This window comes from Galleria mellonella, unplaced genomic scaffold, assembly GCF_026898425.1.
Source record: "Galleria mellonella isolate WM207_F2 unplaced genomic scaffold, CSIRO_AGI_GalMel_v1 utg1073, whole genome shotgun sequence".
Taxonomy (NCBI): Eukaryota; Metazoa; Arthropoda; class Insecta; order Lepidoptera; family Pyralidae; genus Galleria; species Galleria mellonella.
This window is the reverse complement of record NW_026441969.1, coordinates 950246-969819: the sequence shown is the minus strand read 5'-3', so window position 1 is coordinate 969819 and position 19574 is coordinate 950246. Positions and strand designations below refer to the sequence as shown.

At 34.0% G+C, this 19574-nt stretch overlaps 1 protein-coding gene across 1 annotated transcript in view; it reads left to right on the top strand.

Moving 5' to 3' along the window:
• The window catches only part of LOC113516532 (uncharacterized), a 34482-nt gene extending 15316 nt beyond the window's left edge, over positions 1-19166 (top strand). Inside the window, exons 5-9 of the mRNA XM_052891879.1 lie at positions 6333-6440; positions 7079-7208; positions 9354-9567; positions 15821-18016; positions 18749-19166. Of these exons, the coding sequence (XP_052747839.1) occupies positions 6333-6440; positions 7079-7208; positions 9354-9567; positions 15821-18016; positions 18749-19166 (3066 nt within the window). The remainder of the gene's footprint in view (positions 1-6332; positions 6441-7078; positions 7209-9353; positions 9568-15820; positions 18017-18748) is intronic.
• The last annotated feature ends 408 nt before the right edge of the window (positions 19167-19574 follow it).

The following is a 19574-nucleotide window of genomic DNA, read 5'->3' as shown; positions in this document are numbered from 1 at the left end:
TTCATGGTGAAGTGTTTTTATACCATTACTCGGTCGACCAGACTAATGATTCTTAGTCTATATTTGATTATCCATGACTACATGTGGGGATTTGTTTTACACCAGATGTACAAAGAGACAGCTTAACTGTTGTAAGTGATTTTATGTGGATGTAATACTTTTAATACATTATTGTGTTAGTAGATAAATTCATGTGACTGTGGGGTGTTTATGGTAAACAAGCCTGTATTGTGTAAATAGATAATTTGTCTTGATTTATTATAAACTTTAATATTGATTTTATTGTAGTAAGCAAGCTGATAATAACAATTCTGTATGTATTACTGGTTTCTAATAATATTTAATTATGCTGATATTATGGGTGTGGATTTATTTCCTAATGGTAATAAATGTACTAAAGGATTCTCTGACTATAGTTAATTTTAACTAGGTATGAGATACAGTATAAAATTAGTACTAAATGACAAGTATGAGTTATGTATTTTACTCATATTTAGAAAGGAAGTTGTCCTGGCGATAAGGTTTGTATGTGTGTTGTTTGTTCATGCTATATTGACTAGACAAGTTCAGACAGGGTTAATATTAGTGAATATTTACTGGATTTATATTTAATATACATGTTTTGAATATTTTATGGGAATAGTATGGAGATATACAAGTAGTAAAATATAATATTAGTATTTTATAAATTTAATTATTGAGATATATGTTTATGTCGGACTGTGTCCAAGGAGATATTATCCTATTAATATCAAGTTAGGACAATTACTTTAAATATTAATAAAGCAAACACTAACACTGATTATTCACTTCTTTAATAAATTTACATTAGAGGTTAGGAATCAAATAGATAGCATATTGGGAAATCTTCACCACACATGTATTTGAGAAATGTTCTTGATAATTAGTACTGTATGTATATATTATTGCAAGTACAATTGCAATAAGAATGTTAAACTCCTAATCTTCTGTTCATTCTTGAATTTGAAAGTAAGCTTGGCTACTGATATGAATATAAAACTGCAACATTACTGGATACTATTAATTATTTCTGGTGTAAACCATGATTATTTATGTCACTGATAATTTAGTTGTATATTACGGTTGATATATGATGATTTTATATTTAATTATATTAAACAAATACAAATAAACAAACTTGCTAGTATTTGTTACGTTGACAGTTGTGATAGATAATCAAAATTCAATTCAATACATCAATACGTCATTCAATACGTCATTAATGTGACAGATGTCAAACAAAAGGAGATTATACACGTTATGATTCTATATCTAAGTCTATAGAAAATTTATATAATTTTCTTTATTTATAATAACTGTAGGGGAAATATTGGAATTATTTATATGAGAAATTTTACTTAAATGATATGATAATTATTTAAAGACCTAATTTCTTAGGGATTTAATCATGATGATTTAAACACTAAAACACTTGTTTATCTGAGAAATCCTCTTAGTAAATAGGTTTACTAAGACACTAAAAGGAAGTAGATATAGTATAACTATAGTACAACTACAATAATTGTATGGGACCTACTGTCCTTTCTATACAAATATATATTTAATCTATGTCTTTTACATTATAATTATACAATATATTGCCTCTACTACTACAACATACACAAATAGGACTTATTGTCCTTCCTATATACCTATATATAATAATTGACCTGGCACTTTATGTGTAATTTATCAGTACTTATGACAACAACCAATTAGGACTTATAGTCCTTTCTATAAAGCTACATAATTATTTAATCTGATTATTTCACTATGTGATTAATCAAACCTCTACAAATACTACAAAAGATCTCTATTACTCTCAAAACAATAATAGCTTGTTGGACTTAGTGTCCTCAAACTTATAGAAAACCCAACTGGCTATTTCACGAGATGTTGTTAACTTGTGATTAATCAGTGTCTTTTAAAGGACTTATAGTTCCTTTAGATATATCTCTCTGAATAAATAATTGGTTAATTCACAATGTGGTTAATCAACAATAATATTATATATAATTGACTGGACTTATAGTTCATTCAATAGCACTCATTACTTTTAGTAGCTCTCGACCTATGGGTTGGACTACTCGTTCTTAGGCTCCGGCCTAATCAACAGATTTAACTTGAACCTTGAGTATTCTTGGTATTAAGTAAATAATATTAAATTGACAATGCTATGTTATGATATAGCAATTATCAACATTATATGGCTTGGCTAATTCCAGGGTGTGGAAGGTATCCCCTATCACACAAATCTTCATCTCTATCGGACTGTCTTCACAGGTGATCTCTAATGTCACATTATAGGGCCGAAGGGTTATGTCCCAACAAAGTAAGTTCTGGTGTCTGGGTGATCTCGCTTCTTGGTCTGATCTCTTGTGGAGCCGAAGGGAAACCCCCATTGAGTAAGCTCGTAACAGGGTGACGCTGGGAAACAGTTTCGTACTGTTAGTGGGTGATCTCTATGTCGCCATATAGGACTGAAAGGGTCATCGCCCATGAGTAAGCTCTCGTGTCGGAGTGATCCTGGGATTTCAGTTCCGATCCGTTTGCCTCTGGCAAACACTAATTTATACTGGAAGCATCGTGGGGCTGGTGGAGCCACTGTAATGTTGAAGTAAATGTACTTATGTTTGGTTTGGAACTGAGAATACTCATTCCCTTATTACCATCAGAGTGCATTAATAAATAGTAATACCCTTCCCTACCTTTTAGGAGGAAGAGTTATAGATAGTTGGAAAGTCTTCCACTGGTCCGGGCGTGTGAGGGGCCCGACCGCTCCCCCATTTTTTTATTATTACAGTTATTCTGTAATTTACTATTAAATTAACATAACTTCCTAGTTACATGAATTATGAGTATAATTCATTAATTATTCTTAATCCTTAAAGATTTATCAGTCATCTTCATTATTTAACTCCTATCATATACCAATTAAAGAACCTTTTGGTTATTACACACACAACGGGTCCTACATTACTAGACGATCACACATTTATTTATCTGGCCAAATGATCAAGTGTTCTACTATAAGATCTGTTCAATATTATATGTTTATTGTAAGGGTTTATATGATTCATAGGATGTTTGGGATATATAAAGCAATATAGGTATGGGCTATATTGAGGGTGTTAGGCCTTTCTTTAGGGTAGATTTTCATTATATTTTCATAGATTTCATTAGGTAAAGCCTTCGTAGGCTTTTCTTAGGCTTTGTAGGTTTTCCATGTGTAGGTTAGTTTAGAGGGTAGTTATTATAAGGGGTACACAAAAAGGGGGGACCATCACAAGGTCAACCTCCATGCGGATCTCCCTGGAAACTATCGTGACTAATTTATTATTGAATTCGTCACAATGGACTAACGGACTTGCCTTTACATCCTCTCCTATCACCTCTCACTGGTACTCCGGCAGTGTATACCGATAGTTCAGCCAGAGTAACCATGACATTTTTACCCATAAAAAAAACATAAGTGAAATTAAAGAAAGAAATGGTTGGAATTTAAACATTTTATAAAAAGAAAATATTTTCGACAAGAATGTAAATGGTTTCAATGAGGAACTTCTAAAAGTTTTTTTAATTATAGCCCAAGCAACTTGGGTCACGTGATCGGGATGTATATATATATATATATATATATATATATATATATATATATATATATATATATATATATATATATATATATATATATATATATATAATTAATGGATGATAATGGAATGGTAACTGATAGCGCAGGCAGAATCGTCATTCAATAAAAAATAGATAGATACTCTTTATTGTTTCCTCCATAAGATTACAACAGTAAACTTATTATAAATACAAACAATTACAAGGAAATAATACACTGAGGAAACAAAAATAATATATGTACTATTTGCCAAATTTTGTGACGACTGATTGAGCCTTTAAAATGTAAAAAGAGAACAATCAAAGAAATTCACAATTATAGTATTAATTCTAGTAGTGGTAGTGGAAGTAGGACAACCCCCCACTAGATGGAGTGACGACCTGAAATGCATTGCAGGGAGTCAGTGGATGTAGATGACTCAGGACTGTTCTTTATGGCAGTCTATGGGGGAGGCTTGTGTACAGTAGTGGCAGATAATGGCTGAAATGATGAAGAAGTTTTCTAGCCTGTAGTATTAGTAAGAATAAAAGATACAACGTAACAACTTACTCTTTTCTTGAGTATGTCTACACTATTATTATAAAGAAGAAAGATTTTTATTTTTGTGTGTACGTATGTTTGTTATGAATAAACTCAAAAACTACTTTGCCGATTTCAAAAATTGTTTCACCATTAGATAGCTACATTCACTCTGAGTAACATAGGTAATATTTATTGCTAGAAAATATTAGAGATCCTTACTAAAAGTTTAGTAACGTATCTGAAGGTGTAAAAAAATGCTATAAAATATCTTTCGTCGCGTGCACTGCGGAAACTATTGGTGATAGAACAAAAGTATGTCGTACAATATTGCAGAAAATATCAATAACTACAAAAAACTTCGCGAACCCATATGTCCAACTATTATCGTTATGTAACAATTACCACTTTTTTTATGTTGTGAACATGTCCACTCGTGCGAAGCCGGGATGGGCAGGTATATATATATATATATATATATATATATATATATATATATATATATATATATATATAAGCGTTAGTATATGTTATATATATATATATATATATATATATTATATATATATATATATATATATATATATATATCTTTTTATTTAGAATCCCTAGAATCGTAATATGTTTTAGACGTTTTGCTTCGTCTGATGTTGGTATTTCGTTTGTATTTCAGTAGTTTTTCGTCTGACATTACGTCGTATTGTATAACATATGTTTTATACAATATAAAGTATATATGTATGTTTATGTATAATGTAGATAATATGACTATTATATGTATGGTATATATGTATGGTATTTACGTATGTATTAATATTGTTTAGATTTTTTTTTTATTTCCCCATCACGTTGCACCCTCAATTACGTTTTTTGTTATTCCTGTCTACGGTCGACTGGTAGATAACGCCATATGGTGTTAAGTCCGCCATTTACACTATCTAGGTATATTAAAGTTTAATAAATATATAACTATACCAGAGGAAGACTTTATACAAAAGTCGATTGCTTGGGTACCTCTGACCATTTAGTATCATTCGTATTTCTGCCAAAGTATTGCATGCCATGGGTGGGATATGGCAGTGAAATTAGAGTGTACAGAGGCACAATACCGTAGTCCTCAGGAATGGCAACGCATGAAGCGTATCATGGGCGACACCGTTATTTCCATGGTACTGTTCAAGTCTATAGGCGATGGTTACCAGTTTTCATCAGATGGATCACCAGTCTGTTTGCCGTTCTAAGTCGCATAAAAAAATATTGTATAATTTATTATTTTACAAACAAAAAAGCTACATTATTACAGAAAATCGTGTCCTTTATGAAGTTGAATAAAAACAGACTTAAGGTGGCTGTTAAAAAAGCAATTTTATTCAAATTAACAAGCCTGCCTCTGCCTGAGACTTCATTCGCGTGACCAGGATGTAAAGTAGCCGATGTTATGACAGTGGAGTGTGCTTCATACCAAATTTATTTTTATGTAAACGAAATTTTACAACTGTTGATTGCTGTGTATTTAGAAAATCCCCCTTATTTTTATACACTAAAACACATGAGTTATAAATTAATAAGTATTAAATTGAATATATCGAGTCAAATAGTTTAAATATCTGAATCTTCAAATTCAGAATGTTTGGGCTGGGATTCAATCTTTTGTTTCTAGAACTCAAGCATTATCCGACTGAGCTTCATCGACTAAATGTTACTTAAACTAATTGTGAGATTAATTTAGTTTTAATTTTATTATTATTTCAGCTGTTAACTGTCCTTTACTGAACATAACCCAAGAAGTTTTCCCAAGAGACTACAGCATGGGGTTCTTCAAAAAGAGAGTAAAGAGATTTCTTCAGGGTCGGCAACGCACGCGTAATACCTCTGGTATTGCAGGCGTTAATGGGTTACGGTAACCGCTTACCATCAGGTGAGCCGTATGTTTGTTTGCCACCTCAGTGGTATAAAAAAAGCTATAAGAAATCCCCATAAGGGGAGTTTTGCCGGTAGTTTCCACGCTTGGCAGGTGGATTGGCAGTTAGGCTTTTAGAGATGTTTTAAGAGGGACGCTGCAGCCCATCCCTCGCCGCCCCTTAGTCGCCTCTTACGACACCCACGAGAAAGGAAGGGATGGTCCATTGTATTAAATTCAATTATTATTATTATTAAGGTGGTGCTGGACGCGCTGAAAGTGTGCGAACGAAGAATTTTCGTGCTCCGAGCGACAGTGGCGCATGCTTATAAACCACTGTACCTGGTGATCGACGCCGCTGTGGCCGTGAGTATATTGAATAAATTAGAAAGATAGAAAGAACACATTTATTGCCAACAACAAAAAAATTACATAAATTCTCAATTTAAAAAAAAAAACTTGACATTTGTTATTGCCAACGTGGTCACCACTCAGCATGTGCTGCAGCAATTTAATTGCTACAGCGCTTTTTAATTACTAAATGGTTACTAAATATTTTCAAAAGCCACAGGTGATGAAAGTTAGTCTGATTAGATATTAAGATTTTTCCATAAAGGGGCGAAATAAGAGATGAAAATTTGTGCAGGAATTCTGTTATTTCGAAGTTAGAAGTAAAAAAGTTTGTTTTTAGACTTTTAATTGAAAACAAAATGTTTTAAGAAGATTCTTTTTTGGAAATTTTGTTTCTAAGCGGATGAGATAAGGGTGATTTGATTTAGATGAAAATTTATAAGTAAATTTGTTAATGTTAACTTACTAAGGATGGGAAGCAAAGTTTTAAATTTAGACATTTACTAAATAGTTTTACTACATTTGAAAATACCTAAATTGGGAATAAACCCTTGTCTATTTAAATATAATTAATACAAAGTTTATTTCAGGCCACTGAGCCAGGAATTAATATAAATGATACATTATTACAAGTCATTAATATTTCATTACAGTATTTTAATTTGAGAGAAATAAAATCGGATTTTATGTATCGAGTAAGTTCAGCCCAGAATGTACCATGCCTGCACCATGGCAAGATCTGGGCGGGGGCGGGGGACGGCGTGTGCAGCCGACAGGGGCGAGGTGTTTCTAACTTTTACATCTATTTCATATGTGACCACATAATTTATAAATGTAATATTCCTGTATACCAGTCTTTCCCAAAGTGGGCGATAACGCCCCCTTGTGGGTGCTGCAGGCCAAAGGGGGGCGGTAAGAGAACCTGAAAAAAAATAGGGTCGTTGTGTAGAGGCTTGGGGGGTGATTTGTTGATTTTGAAGTAATAGTGGTTCTTAAGTAGGTGAAAAAATGGAGGCGCTAAAAATAATTTATTCTCAAAATGGGCAGTAGACAAAATAAGTTTGGAAACGCCTGCTGTATACTGTATGAGTAAAAAGAAATACCTGTCGCAACTACACATATATTAAGATTGTAAAAAGGAGTGAATTATTTTTTGTAATTAAGAAATATTAAAACTAATTGTAATAAGTCTTAAACCATTAGAAAGATATCTATCTAATCCAATCAATCCAGTAACATAGACTACTTTTTACCCCTAAATTATTCTTTTTTTTATAGAACTTAGAATGGCAAACAAGCTGACGGTCCACCTGATGAAAAGTGGTAACCGTTACCTATAGACATGAGCAGTACCATGGACATAACAGAGTATACTGTTTCGCCCATGATACCCCCATGCGTTGCCATTCCTGAGGATTCAGGTGTTATTCCTCTGTACCCAGTAAATTCACGCCATATCCCATTCTTCAAACCGAAACACAGCCATGCAAACACAACTGCTTCACGGTTGAAACACGAATGGGACAGAGGTACCCAAGCAATCGACTTTTGTACAAAGTCTCCCTCTGGTACTCTCACTGGAAAGAAAGATTATCGTACTATAATTTAAGTAGATGCATGCGAAGTCATAAGTAGAAGGTCAAGCTCAGCAGTTAATTAGAAATAAATATGTGTTCCAGATTTTTAAAAAAATTATATACTTGAAATTAAAGATGTAATTTTGTATATATTTATTTGAGATGATTGATTATAAAACACAAAGTACGCGTTCGGACATTATAAAAATACACGTCAGAGTTCATCCTCTGAGGGAGTGAAATATGGGGTTAAACTTTGCACGGAAGTCTGGCATTTTTGAAGACAGAAATTATGAGACTTCATATTTAAAACTTTTACCTTTGAAGCGGCGAAAGATATGAAATGGGGTTTGTTACATAACGGAATTCAATGCGAGCGAAGTCGCGGGCAAAAGCTAGTCAGTATATAAAGTATACATTCAGTATACCTATTAGTAGATAAAATAATCTGTGTTGGAATAAACTTACTGTTATTTCAAATTTCAATCTGTAGTTTTTGCGTGAAAGAATAACAAAAATCCATTTATTCTTACAAGCTCTCCTTTTTTTATAAATAATAGATATATCTATATAATATTATAAAAAGGAAAGATTTGATTCCATTGTTTATAATGAATAACTTCAAATAATACTGTTGGTGCCATCTATTGAGTAAAATAGATAAAACGTCAACGGAGTGAAGTGAGACTTCAACGGTCTGCTACTGCGGTGATAGACATGAACTTGACTCGCTCGCTCTCTGTAATTAGCAATGATTGATCCTAATAATATTTCGTATAATAAACTCATATTTCACAAAAGTAACAGTAAACGAGTTATTGAAGAGTTCCTGCACCCATAAATTTATACACACAAAAAGGAAAGGCGCAAACAAAGTGGTCTTCGTAGCCGAATATCTGAAGAATCAGTGGGAAAACAGTCAGAGCCACCATTCCTTTTGTATCCTTTTATCCTAAGCGAAATTTGTGTTAACAGTGTTTAAACTTCATTAACATTTACAACAGTGCATTTCATCAAGCGATTCCTATTTCCAGACGTGAAGAAAAAAAAAAAATTTGTTAACCACGTCACGTATACTAAATTATAAGTAGGTACTTCTATCTTTTTTTTATAGAAACTTCCGAAATGAGTGACGATGAATTTTCAGACAATAATCTCGTTGATTTGCATAAACTTAATGATCTCAAAAAGCTTCGGGGTACAGTGAAGGGTAGATTAACATTGTTCGAAAAATATATTAGTAAATATAAATCATTAACGTTAACGAAAATGCAAATCACAGAAATTAGTTTACGAATCGATACAATTACACAATGTTTTAATAACTATTGTGATATTCAAAATCAAATAGACGTACTCGTTGACAAAAAGGAATTAGAAAACCAGTTAGAATATAGAGAATTAATAGAAGAACAGTACTATAGTAATATCGCCGCTGCAAAATGTTTGATAGAGGTGGACAAAAATACTAATTCCAATTGTTCACAGTCCATAATTTCAAAACCTGTAGCTGTAAAGCTACCTGAAATCAAGTTAATGTGCTTCGACGGATCGTACGATTTGTGGTTAGAATTCAGAAATTCTTATATAACTATGATTCATGAACGTACAGACCTTGATGCCATTCAGAAATTACATTATTTAAAATCCTCTCTTAGCGGTTGTGCATTACAAGTAATTAGTGCGTTAGAGTTCACAGCGTCTAACTACAATCATGCTTGGGAATTACTTGAAAACAGATTTCATAATAACCGCTTACTAGTTTATAATCATGTGAGATCATTGTTTTCAGCTTCATCTGTTACAAAGGAGTCACCGTTGCAAATAAGAAAACTAATTGATACGATTTTACGAAATTTACGTGCCCTTCAAACTTTAGGTGAACCGACTGATTCGTGGGATACCTTAGTTATTTATTTAGTTTTAACTAAATTAGACGCAAATACGGAACGAGAATGGGAAAATCATAAAGGTTCGATTTCCAGTGACCCTAATAATAAATTAAAATTAGACGATTTGTTAAACTTTTTGAGAAACAAGGCCGACATGTTAGAGGTTACTCTCGTAAATCATAAGGTACTAGCGAATAAACCTATTCTCGAACGTAAACCAGTACACGATTCTAAAAGATATTCGAATCATTCACAGTTTACACATAGTTACGTTACAACGCGAACAAATAATAGTAAACTGAATAATAAACGCATACGGAACTGTATTATGTGTAGTGAAAACCACGCACTTTATACTTGTATATCCTTTTTAAATTTATCTGTAAAGGATAGAATTAAATTGATAGATGACAAAAAATTATGTCAAAATTGTTTACGTTCTGGGCACACCGTAAACGAATGCATTTTTGGTGCTTGTAAGCGTTGCAATAAGAAACATAATAGTTTAATTCATACGGACGGCGAGGTGGTCGCGAGCGCATCAGCTGATCGTGCGCATTATTCACTACCAGCTGATAACGCGCGAAGGTCATCGACCGCACTTCACTCTCAAACGAATAATACGGGTGATTTAAATACGACTTTATTTCCTATGCAACAAGTTCTGTTATGCACTGCACTTGTTGATATATTCGACGGCAATAAAAGATGTTTTACAATACGTGCACTTCTAGATAATGGAAGTCAACATTCTTTCATTTCAAATCAATTATTTCAACAATTAAACATATCATCTATACAGTCCACTATACGAATTACAGGTGTGGGACAATCACTCACTCAGTCGAATAAAATATGCGAAGTTAATATACGATCGAAGGTAAACGATTATAAAATGCGAGTTCAATGTATGGTTTTGCCGTGCATTACGTCGACCATACCGTCAAAACCAATGGATTATAAATCGTTACGTATTCCGGACAACATTCAACTTGCCGATCCCACCTTTAATGAACCATCTGCAATTGACTTATTAATAGGTGCGGATTTGTTTTGGGATATATTATACGAAAATAGAATTCGGTTGCCGAGTGGACCATTCCTACAGAATTCTAAATTGGGATGGTTAATATCAGGTTCCATTCATTCCGACAGCTCATTGTGATGGTCCCCCCCCTTTTTGCACCCCTTATAATAACTACCCTCTTAACTAACCTACACGTGGAAAACCTACAAAGCCTATGAAAAGCCTACGAAGGCTTAACCTAATGAAAATCCATGAAAATCTAAAGAAAACCTACCCTAAAGGATAGCCTAACACCCTCAATATAACCCCATACCTATATTGCCTTATACACCCCAAATATCCTATGAATCATATAAACCCTTACAATAAAACATAATATTGAACAGATCTTTAGTAGAACACTTGATCATTTGGCCAGATAAATAAATGTGTGATCGTCTAGTAATGTAGGACCCGTTGTGTGTGTAATAACCAAAAGGTTCTTTAATTGGTATATGATAGGAGTTAAATAATGAAGATGATTGATAAATCTTTAAGGATTAAGAATAATTAATGAATTATACTCATAATTCATGAAACTAGAAGGTTATGTTAATTTAATAGTAAATTACAGAATAACTGTAATAATAAAAAAAAATGGGGGAGCGGTCGGGCCCCTCACACGCCCGGACCAGTGGAAGACTTTCCAACTATCTATAACTCTTCCTCCTAAAAGGTAGGGAAGGGTATTACTATTTATTAATGCACTCTGATGGTAATAAGGGCATGAGTATTCTCAGTTCCAAACCAAACATAAGTACATTTACTTCAACATTACAGTGGCTCCACCAGCCCCACGATGCTTCCAGTATAAATTGGTGTTTGCCAGAGGCAAAAGGATCGGAACTGAAATCCCAGGATCACTCCGACACGAGAGCTTACTCATGGGCGATGACCCTTTCAGTCCTATATGGCGACATAGAGATCACCCACTAACAGTACGAAACTGTTTCCCAGCGTCACCCTGTTACGAGCTTACTCAATGGGGTTTCCCTTCGGCTCCACAAGAGATCAGACCAAGAAGCGAGATCACCCAGACACCAGAACTTACTTTGTTGGGACATAACCCTTCGGCCCTATAATGTGACATTAGAGATCACCTGTGAAGACAGTCCGATAGAGATGAAGATTTGTGTGATAGGGGATACCTTCCACACCCTGGAATTGGCCAAGCCATATAATGTTGATAATTGCTATATCATAACATAGCATTGTCAATTTAATATTATTTACTTAATACCAAGAATACTCAAGGTTCAAGTTAAATCTGTTGATTAGGCCGGAGCCTAAGAACGAGTAGTCCAACCCATAGGTCGAGAGCTACTAAAAGTAATGAGTGCTATTGAATGAACTATAAGTCCAGTCAATTATATATAATATTATTGTTGATTAACCACATTGTGAATTAACCAATTATTTATTCAGAGAGATATATCTAAAGGAACTATAAGTCCTTTAAAAGACACTGATTAATCACAAGTTAACAACGTCTCGTGAAATAACCAGTTGGGTTTTCTATAAGTTTGAGGACACTAAGTCCAACAAGCTATTATTGTGTTGAGAGTAATAGAGATCTTTTGTAATATTTGTAGAGGTTTGATTAATCACATTGTGAAATAATCAGATTAAATAATTATGTAGCTTTATAGAGAGGACTATAAGTCCTAATTGGTTGTTGTCATAAGTACTGATAAATTACACATTAAAGTGCCAGGTCAATTATTATATATAGGTATATAGGAAGGACAATAAGTCCTATTTGTGTATGTTGTAGTAGTAGAGGCAATATATTGCATAATTATAATGTGAAAGATATAGATTAAATATATATTTGTATAGAAAGGACAGTAAGTCCCATACAATTATTGTAGCTGTACTATAGTTATACTATATCTACTTCCTTTTAGTGTCTTAGTAAACCTATTTACTAAGAGGATTTCTCAGATAAACAAGTGTTTTAGTGTTTAAATCATCATAATTAAATCCCTAAGAAATTAGGTCTTTAAATAATTATCATATCATTTAAGTGAAATTTCTCATATAAATAATTCCAATATTTCCCCTACAGTTATTATAAAATAACAGAAAATTATATAAATTTTCTATAGACTTAGATATAGAATCATAACGTGTATAATCTCCTTTTGTTTGACATCTGTCACATTAATGACGTATTGAATGACGTATTGATGTATTGAATTGAATTTTGATTATCTATCACAACTGTCAACGTAATAAATACTAGCAAGTTTGTTTATTTGTATTTGTTTAATATAATTAAATATAAAATCATCATATATCAACCGTAATATACAACTAAATTATCAGTGACATAAATAATTATGGTTTACACCAGAAATAATTAATAGTATCCAGTAATGCTGCAGCTTTATATTCATATCAGTAGCCAAGCTTACTTTCAAATTCAAGAATGAACAGAAGATTAGAAGTTTAACATTCTTATTGCAATTGTACTTGCAATAATATATACATACAGTACTAATTATCAAGAACATTTCTCAAATACATGTGTGGTGAAGATTTCCCAATATGCTATCTATTTGATTCCTAACCTCTAATGTAAATTTATTAAAGAAGTGAATAATCAGTGTTAGTGTTTACTTTATTAATATTTAAAGTAATTGTCCTAACTTGATATTAATAGGATAATATCTCTTTGGATACAGTCCGACATAAACATATAACTCAATAATTAAATTTATAAAATACTAATATTATATTTTACTACTTGTATATCTCCATACTATTCCCATAAAATATTCAAAACATGTATATTAAAAATAAATCCAGTCAATATTCACTAATATTAACCCTGTCTGAATTTGTTAATATAACATGAACAAACAACACACATACAAACCTTATCGCCAGGACAACTTCCTTTCTAAATATGAGTAAAATACATAGCTTCACAAGTGTCATACAGTACCAATTTTATACTGAACCTCATACCTAGTTAAGAGTAACTATAGTCAAAGAATCCTTTAGTACATTTATTACCATTAGGAAATAAATCCACACCTATAATATCAATATAATTAAATATTATTAAAAGCAGTAATATACAAAGAGTTGTTATTATCAGCTTGCTTACTACAACAAAATCAATATTAAGGTTTATAATAAATCAAGACAAAATATCTATTTAAACAATACAGGCTTGTTTACCATAAACATCCCACCGTTACATGAATTTATCTACTAACACATTAATGTATTAAAAGTAATACATTCACATAAAATCACCTGCAACAGCTAAGCTGTTTCTCTGTACATCTGGTGTAAAACAAATTCCCACATGTAATCATGGGTAATTAAAAGTATACAAAAGAATCATTAGTACAGTTGACCGAGCAATGGTATGAAAACACTTTACCATGAGACGTTAAGCATGAGCAGGTGTTCCAAATCAACACTGTAATAGTGTAATAAATACAACTATTCCATCATCATCATCGTCTCAACCATCACCAATCCACGACTGAACACAGGCAATTCCCCATAGACTGCCACTAGGAACAGCCCCAAACTCCTGCACCCACCGAGTCCCCATAATACACATAAAACAGTCACTCCAACCAACGGAGGCAGCCCTCACCACACTTGCATATACAGAGTCGCCACTCAATAACCCCTCTGTCTCATCAATGGCTGCTTCCCCAGCAATGAGACCAGACCACAGCCACCTCAGTCTATTTATCCTCAATAAATAAATATAATAACTAGATATGAAACTAGTTAGTATTGTAATAGTTCAATAGTTGATTCAATAAGTATTTGCCAAAACTAGACAATTAGAACATTGAGTCAAATCGATGAATTTCTATCAAACAGCCATATAATTGAATCTTGTATATGAGTAGAATAACGTAAGTATGTATTATTATTACGTAAATTATATTGATGTAGATCTTTGTTCAAATGTGATTGCATTCAACGATATACGCATTACCCAAAGGTACATGGACTCGATTAAATACGCATACTAATAGTTGTAGGGAAAAATATTAAGCATAAACCTTGCCTGTGATCACAGTCAAAAATCTAACTACGTAGTAATAAATGGAACAAGCTCACCGGATTCTCCAGTCTTCCATTGACTCTTTTCACACACTCAATCGACAGCGACACACTAAGATCTCTAACCCCTTCACAGATCCAGTCACTCCTAGCTCTATATCCCAGTTATCTTTTTTATTTTATTGCGCAGTTCCTAAAACACGACTCCCGCGCCATTTTCCCTTTTTCTTTTTTCTTTTTTTTATTGCGCAATTCCTAAAAAGCGACTCCCGCGCGCCCGCCGATCTGCCGTCTCCCCTTTTTTTTCTTTTTTTTTCTATTCTTTCTCTAATAACGTCATAGATTATGTCACCGAAGGGTAGATATTTCAATAATCAGATTTAGCCTATTATTCGAACTGAACTTTTCTTTAAATTCAATTTAATTATATGTTAACGTATTTTGGTATTTTATATTAAATTGATTATCGAATTTATAAAACTTTAAAGGCTCTCATAAACCTTATTAAACTGTGTTGTATGCATCCTTTTTTACATCTGATGATAAAAGGTAAACTATAATTTAGTTATATATAAAATATAATATATTTTTGTTTAATTTATTAAATTTTCTTGTGACATCCACTACACTTTGGAAACACATCAAAGGAGTTTCCTTTCTGTGTCAATATTTCATATATGGTAACGTCTTCTCTGTACGCTATTGTGAACCTTGACTTTAAAGTTTGTTTATATTAAATAGCTCAGTTTTCGTAGCGGTCACCCATAGGAACCCCTGTTTCTTTTATGTACTTATGGTATTAAACCTATTGTACTATAGGCGAACCGTCACATCATGTCACGGTAATCCTATTCAGTGTAACTTGTCGCAAGCGATAGATACACAGTTAAAACGATTTTGGGAATTAGAAGAAGTAACTATCACAAATAAGTTACTTACGGAAGACGAACATACATGCGAACATTTATTTGATACGACTACTAAACGTAACGCTGATGGTAGATTTTTAGTGCGAATTCCCTTACAACAGTCAGCTGATCATCTCGGTGACTCATATGCACTCGCTGAATCCCGTTTCTTATCGCTAGAACGTAAGTTGGAACGATTACCGTTCTATAAAAAATTATATTATGATTTTATACATGAATATGTTGAATTAGGGCATATGACGAAGGTAGATGAATATAATAAACCGTATTACTTCCTTCCACACCATGGTGTTTTACGTGAGCACAGTACGACAACAAAATTGCGTGTTGTTTTTGATGCTAGTGCTGTGACCACGTCGAACAAATCGCTTAACGATATTCAGTATGTCGGTCCGCCTCTTCAAAACGATATCTTTTCAATACTATTGCGATTTAGACAGTACAAATTTGTAGCTTCCGCCGATGTTGAAAAGATGTTTCGGCAAATCTTAATACAAATGGATCAAAGAAATTTACAACTAATTGTGTGGAGAGAGAATCCTTCAGATCCCCTGTCCATTTACCGGTTAAATACGGTTACATATGGAACTGCGTCAGCGCCGTACTTAAGCATGCGTTGTCTGAAACAATTGGCTATTGAGTGCGGTGATGATATGATTGCTAAGATAATAAACGAAGATTTCTATGTCGATGACCTAATTACCGGTCACGATGATAAGCAGATTTTACTGGAGATATGCAATAAAGTATCGCAAGTGTTATCATCAGGTTGTTTTACACTAAGAAAATGGACATTTAGTCACGATGTAAAAACGAGTAGTTCTAAAGAGTTATGTACGGGCGATCATTGTCAGAATAAAACTCTCGGTATAGGTTGGTACAACACTAGCGACGAATTACATTTCACTACCGCAATCACTGAGTCACACGTAGTCACAAAGCGAACTATTTTATCTATTTTATCGCAGATCTATGATCCACTTGGTCTTTTGACACCGGTCATTATTATTGCAAAAATATTATTACAACACCTATGGTTGTGTAAAATTCATTGGGATGACACGGTTCCAGAAAATATAAAATTAAATTGGGAAAAATTCATTAATTCATTAAAATCTTTACACGAATTAAGAATTCCGCGTTATATAATGAGTGATAATAACGAAATAAAGGAATTACATATATTCACGGATGCATCTCAGAATGCATACGGTGCATGCGCATATATTCGTACTTATAATAAGAACATAGATTCCCCAGTAACAATTAAATTATTATGCGCCAAAAGTAAAGTATCACCTATTAAACCTGTCACCATCCCGAGACTGGAGCTATGCGGCGCATTGTTAGGTGCCAGATTATACAAAAAAATCGTATCCTCACTTAGACTTAAATTCGATAAGGTCTATTTTTGGACAGATTCGACTATAGTTATGGGATGGGTTCGTATGTCACCACATTTGTTGAAAACGTTCGTACAACATCGTGTAACTGAAATAAATGAGTTAACGGGTGATGCAATTTGGTTGCATGTTAATGGCAAAAATAATCCGGCCGATCTCGCGTCTAGGGGTGCCTATCTCGATATACTTGTTGACTGTACATTGTGGTGGGACGGTCCTACATTTTTACACGGTCGGCAATTTAATTGTAAAGTTGACCATAGTACTTATACTTCTATAGAGCTACCAGAAGTAAAAAATGAAATTGTATGTGCTGCTTCAAACATAAAAGATAGTTTTATCAACTTTTCACGATTCTCTTCGTTCGAACGTTTAAAACGTACTGGTGCTTATGTGTTGCGATTCATAACCAACATACGGTCGCCCAAGCACCTGCGTACAACTGGTTCGTTGTCGGTGGATGAGTTAAGCGCATCAATAACAATGCTAGCTCGACTTGAGCAAATACAATCATTTCCGGATGAATACGACAGCTTACTAAAACAATTACCATTAAATCAAACCAAATCGAATAAAGTGTCCGGTCTCAACATATTTCTAGATCAAAGTGGCCTAATTAGAGTTGGTGGCAGATTGCGTAACTCACGTCACTTCGATTATAATAAAAAATACCCAATATTAATTTCAAGTAAAAATTATTTTAGTACACTTTTATTTAGAGATGAACATAAAAGGTTACTACATGCGGGACCCCAATTACTTTTATCTACAATTCGAGAAAATTGGTGGCCACTCGCGGGTCGAAACCTAGCTAGGAAAGTTGTACGGCAATGCGTTACATGTGTACGCATGAGAGGGAAAACCTTAACGCCAATAATGGGCGACTTACCGTCTGAACGTTTAGAACCAGGTTACCCTTTCATGCGTTGTGGCGTCGACTATGCCGGACCGGTGATGATACTGAATCGCAGAGGACGAGGTGCTGCACTTATGAAAGGTTATATCTGTATATTTGTGTGTTTTACCACTCGTGCTATACATTTGGAATTAGTATCTAGTCTTTCTACAAATGATTATTTACTCGCTTTAAAACGTTTTATTTCTCGTCGCGGTAAGCCGATAGAAATATTTAGTGACAATGGAAAAGTTTTTGTGGGTTCACAGAAAGAATTGTCATTATTTCTAAATGAAAATGCTACTCAAATCGAAGATTTCACTACAAACAATGGTATTAAATTGCGATTCATTCCGCCGTATGCTCCTCATTTCGGTGGTTTATGGGAGATAGGGGTCCGCTTTTGTAAGCACCATATTAGACGAGTTGTTGGCAATAGTAACTTAACCTTTGAAGAATTTACGACTGTCCTAACACAGATAGAAGCTATCCTAAATTCTCGTCCTATGTACCCATTGTCCTCGGATCCTAATGATTTCCTTCCCCTTACTCCTTCACATTTTCTTATCGGGCGGCCTCTGACCGCGCTTCCTTGCAAAGACCTGACGTCTACTGCAACTCATCGCCTGATGCGATATGACCGTATAGAGCAAATGAGGCAACATTTCTGGCAACGCTGGTCTAAGGAGTACGTATCGGAGCTTCAAACCAGAACGAAGTGGAAGGTACAGCAACCAGATATCGGCCAAGACACATTAGTTCTCATCAAAGAAGATAACCTACCACCACTAAAATGGCGGATGGGTCGAATTCTGCGCACTTTTCCAGGCAAGGATGGAGTATCCCGAGTGGCAGAGATTCGCACTGCAACTGGTATCATACAACGTGCCACTTCTAAAATATGTCCGCTTCCACCTCAGCCATCAGATGCAGAATGAAAGGAGGAGAAAGACGACCCTGTTTATGTTGAAATCTGTATACCTGCAGCTTTCAAAGGCGGGGCCATGTTGGTGCCATCTATTGAGTAAAATAGATAAAACGTCAACGGAGTGAAGTGAGACTTCAACGGTCTGCTACTGCGGTGATAGACATGAACTTGACTCGCTCGCTCTCTGTAATTAGCAATGATTGATCCTAATAATATTTCGTATAATAAACTCATATTTCACAAAAGTAACAGTAAACGAGTTATTGAAGAGTTCCTGCACCCATAAATTTATACACACAAAAAGGAAAGGCGCAAACAAATACTCATTTACAAAAAATACTTTTACCTGTGCTCTGAGAAATTGTTCAGATTGATACCAGCTGCTGATTTTTACCATAGTACAATCCGTCACAAACTA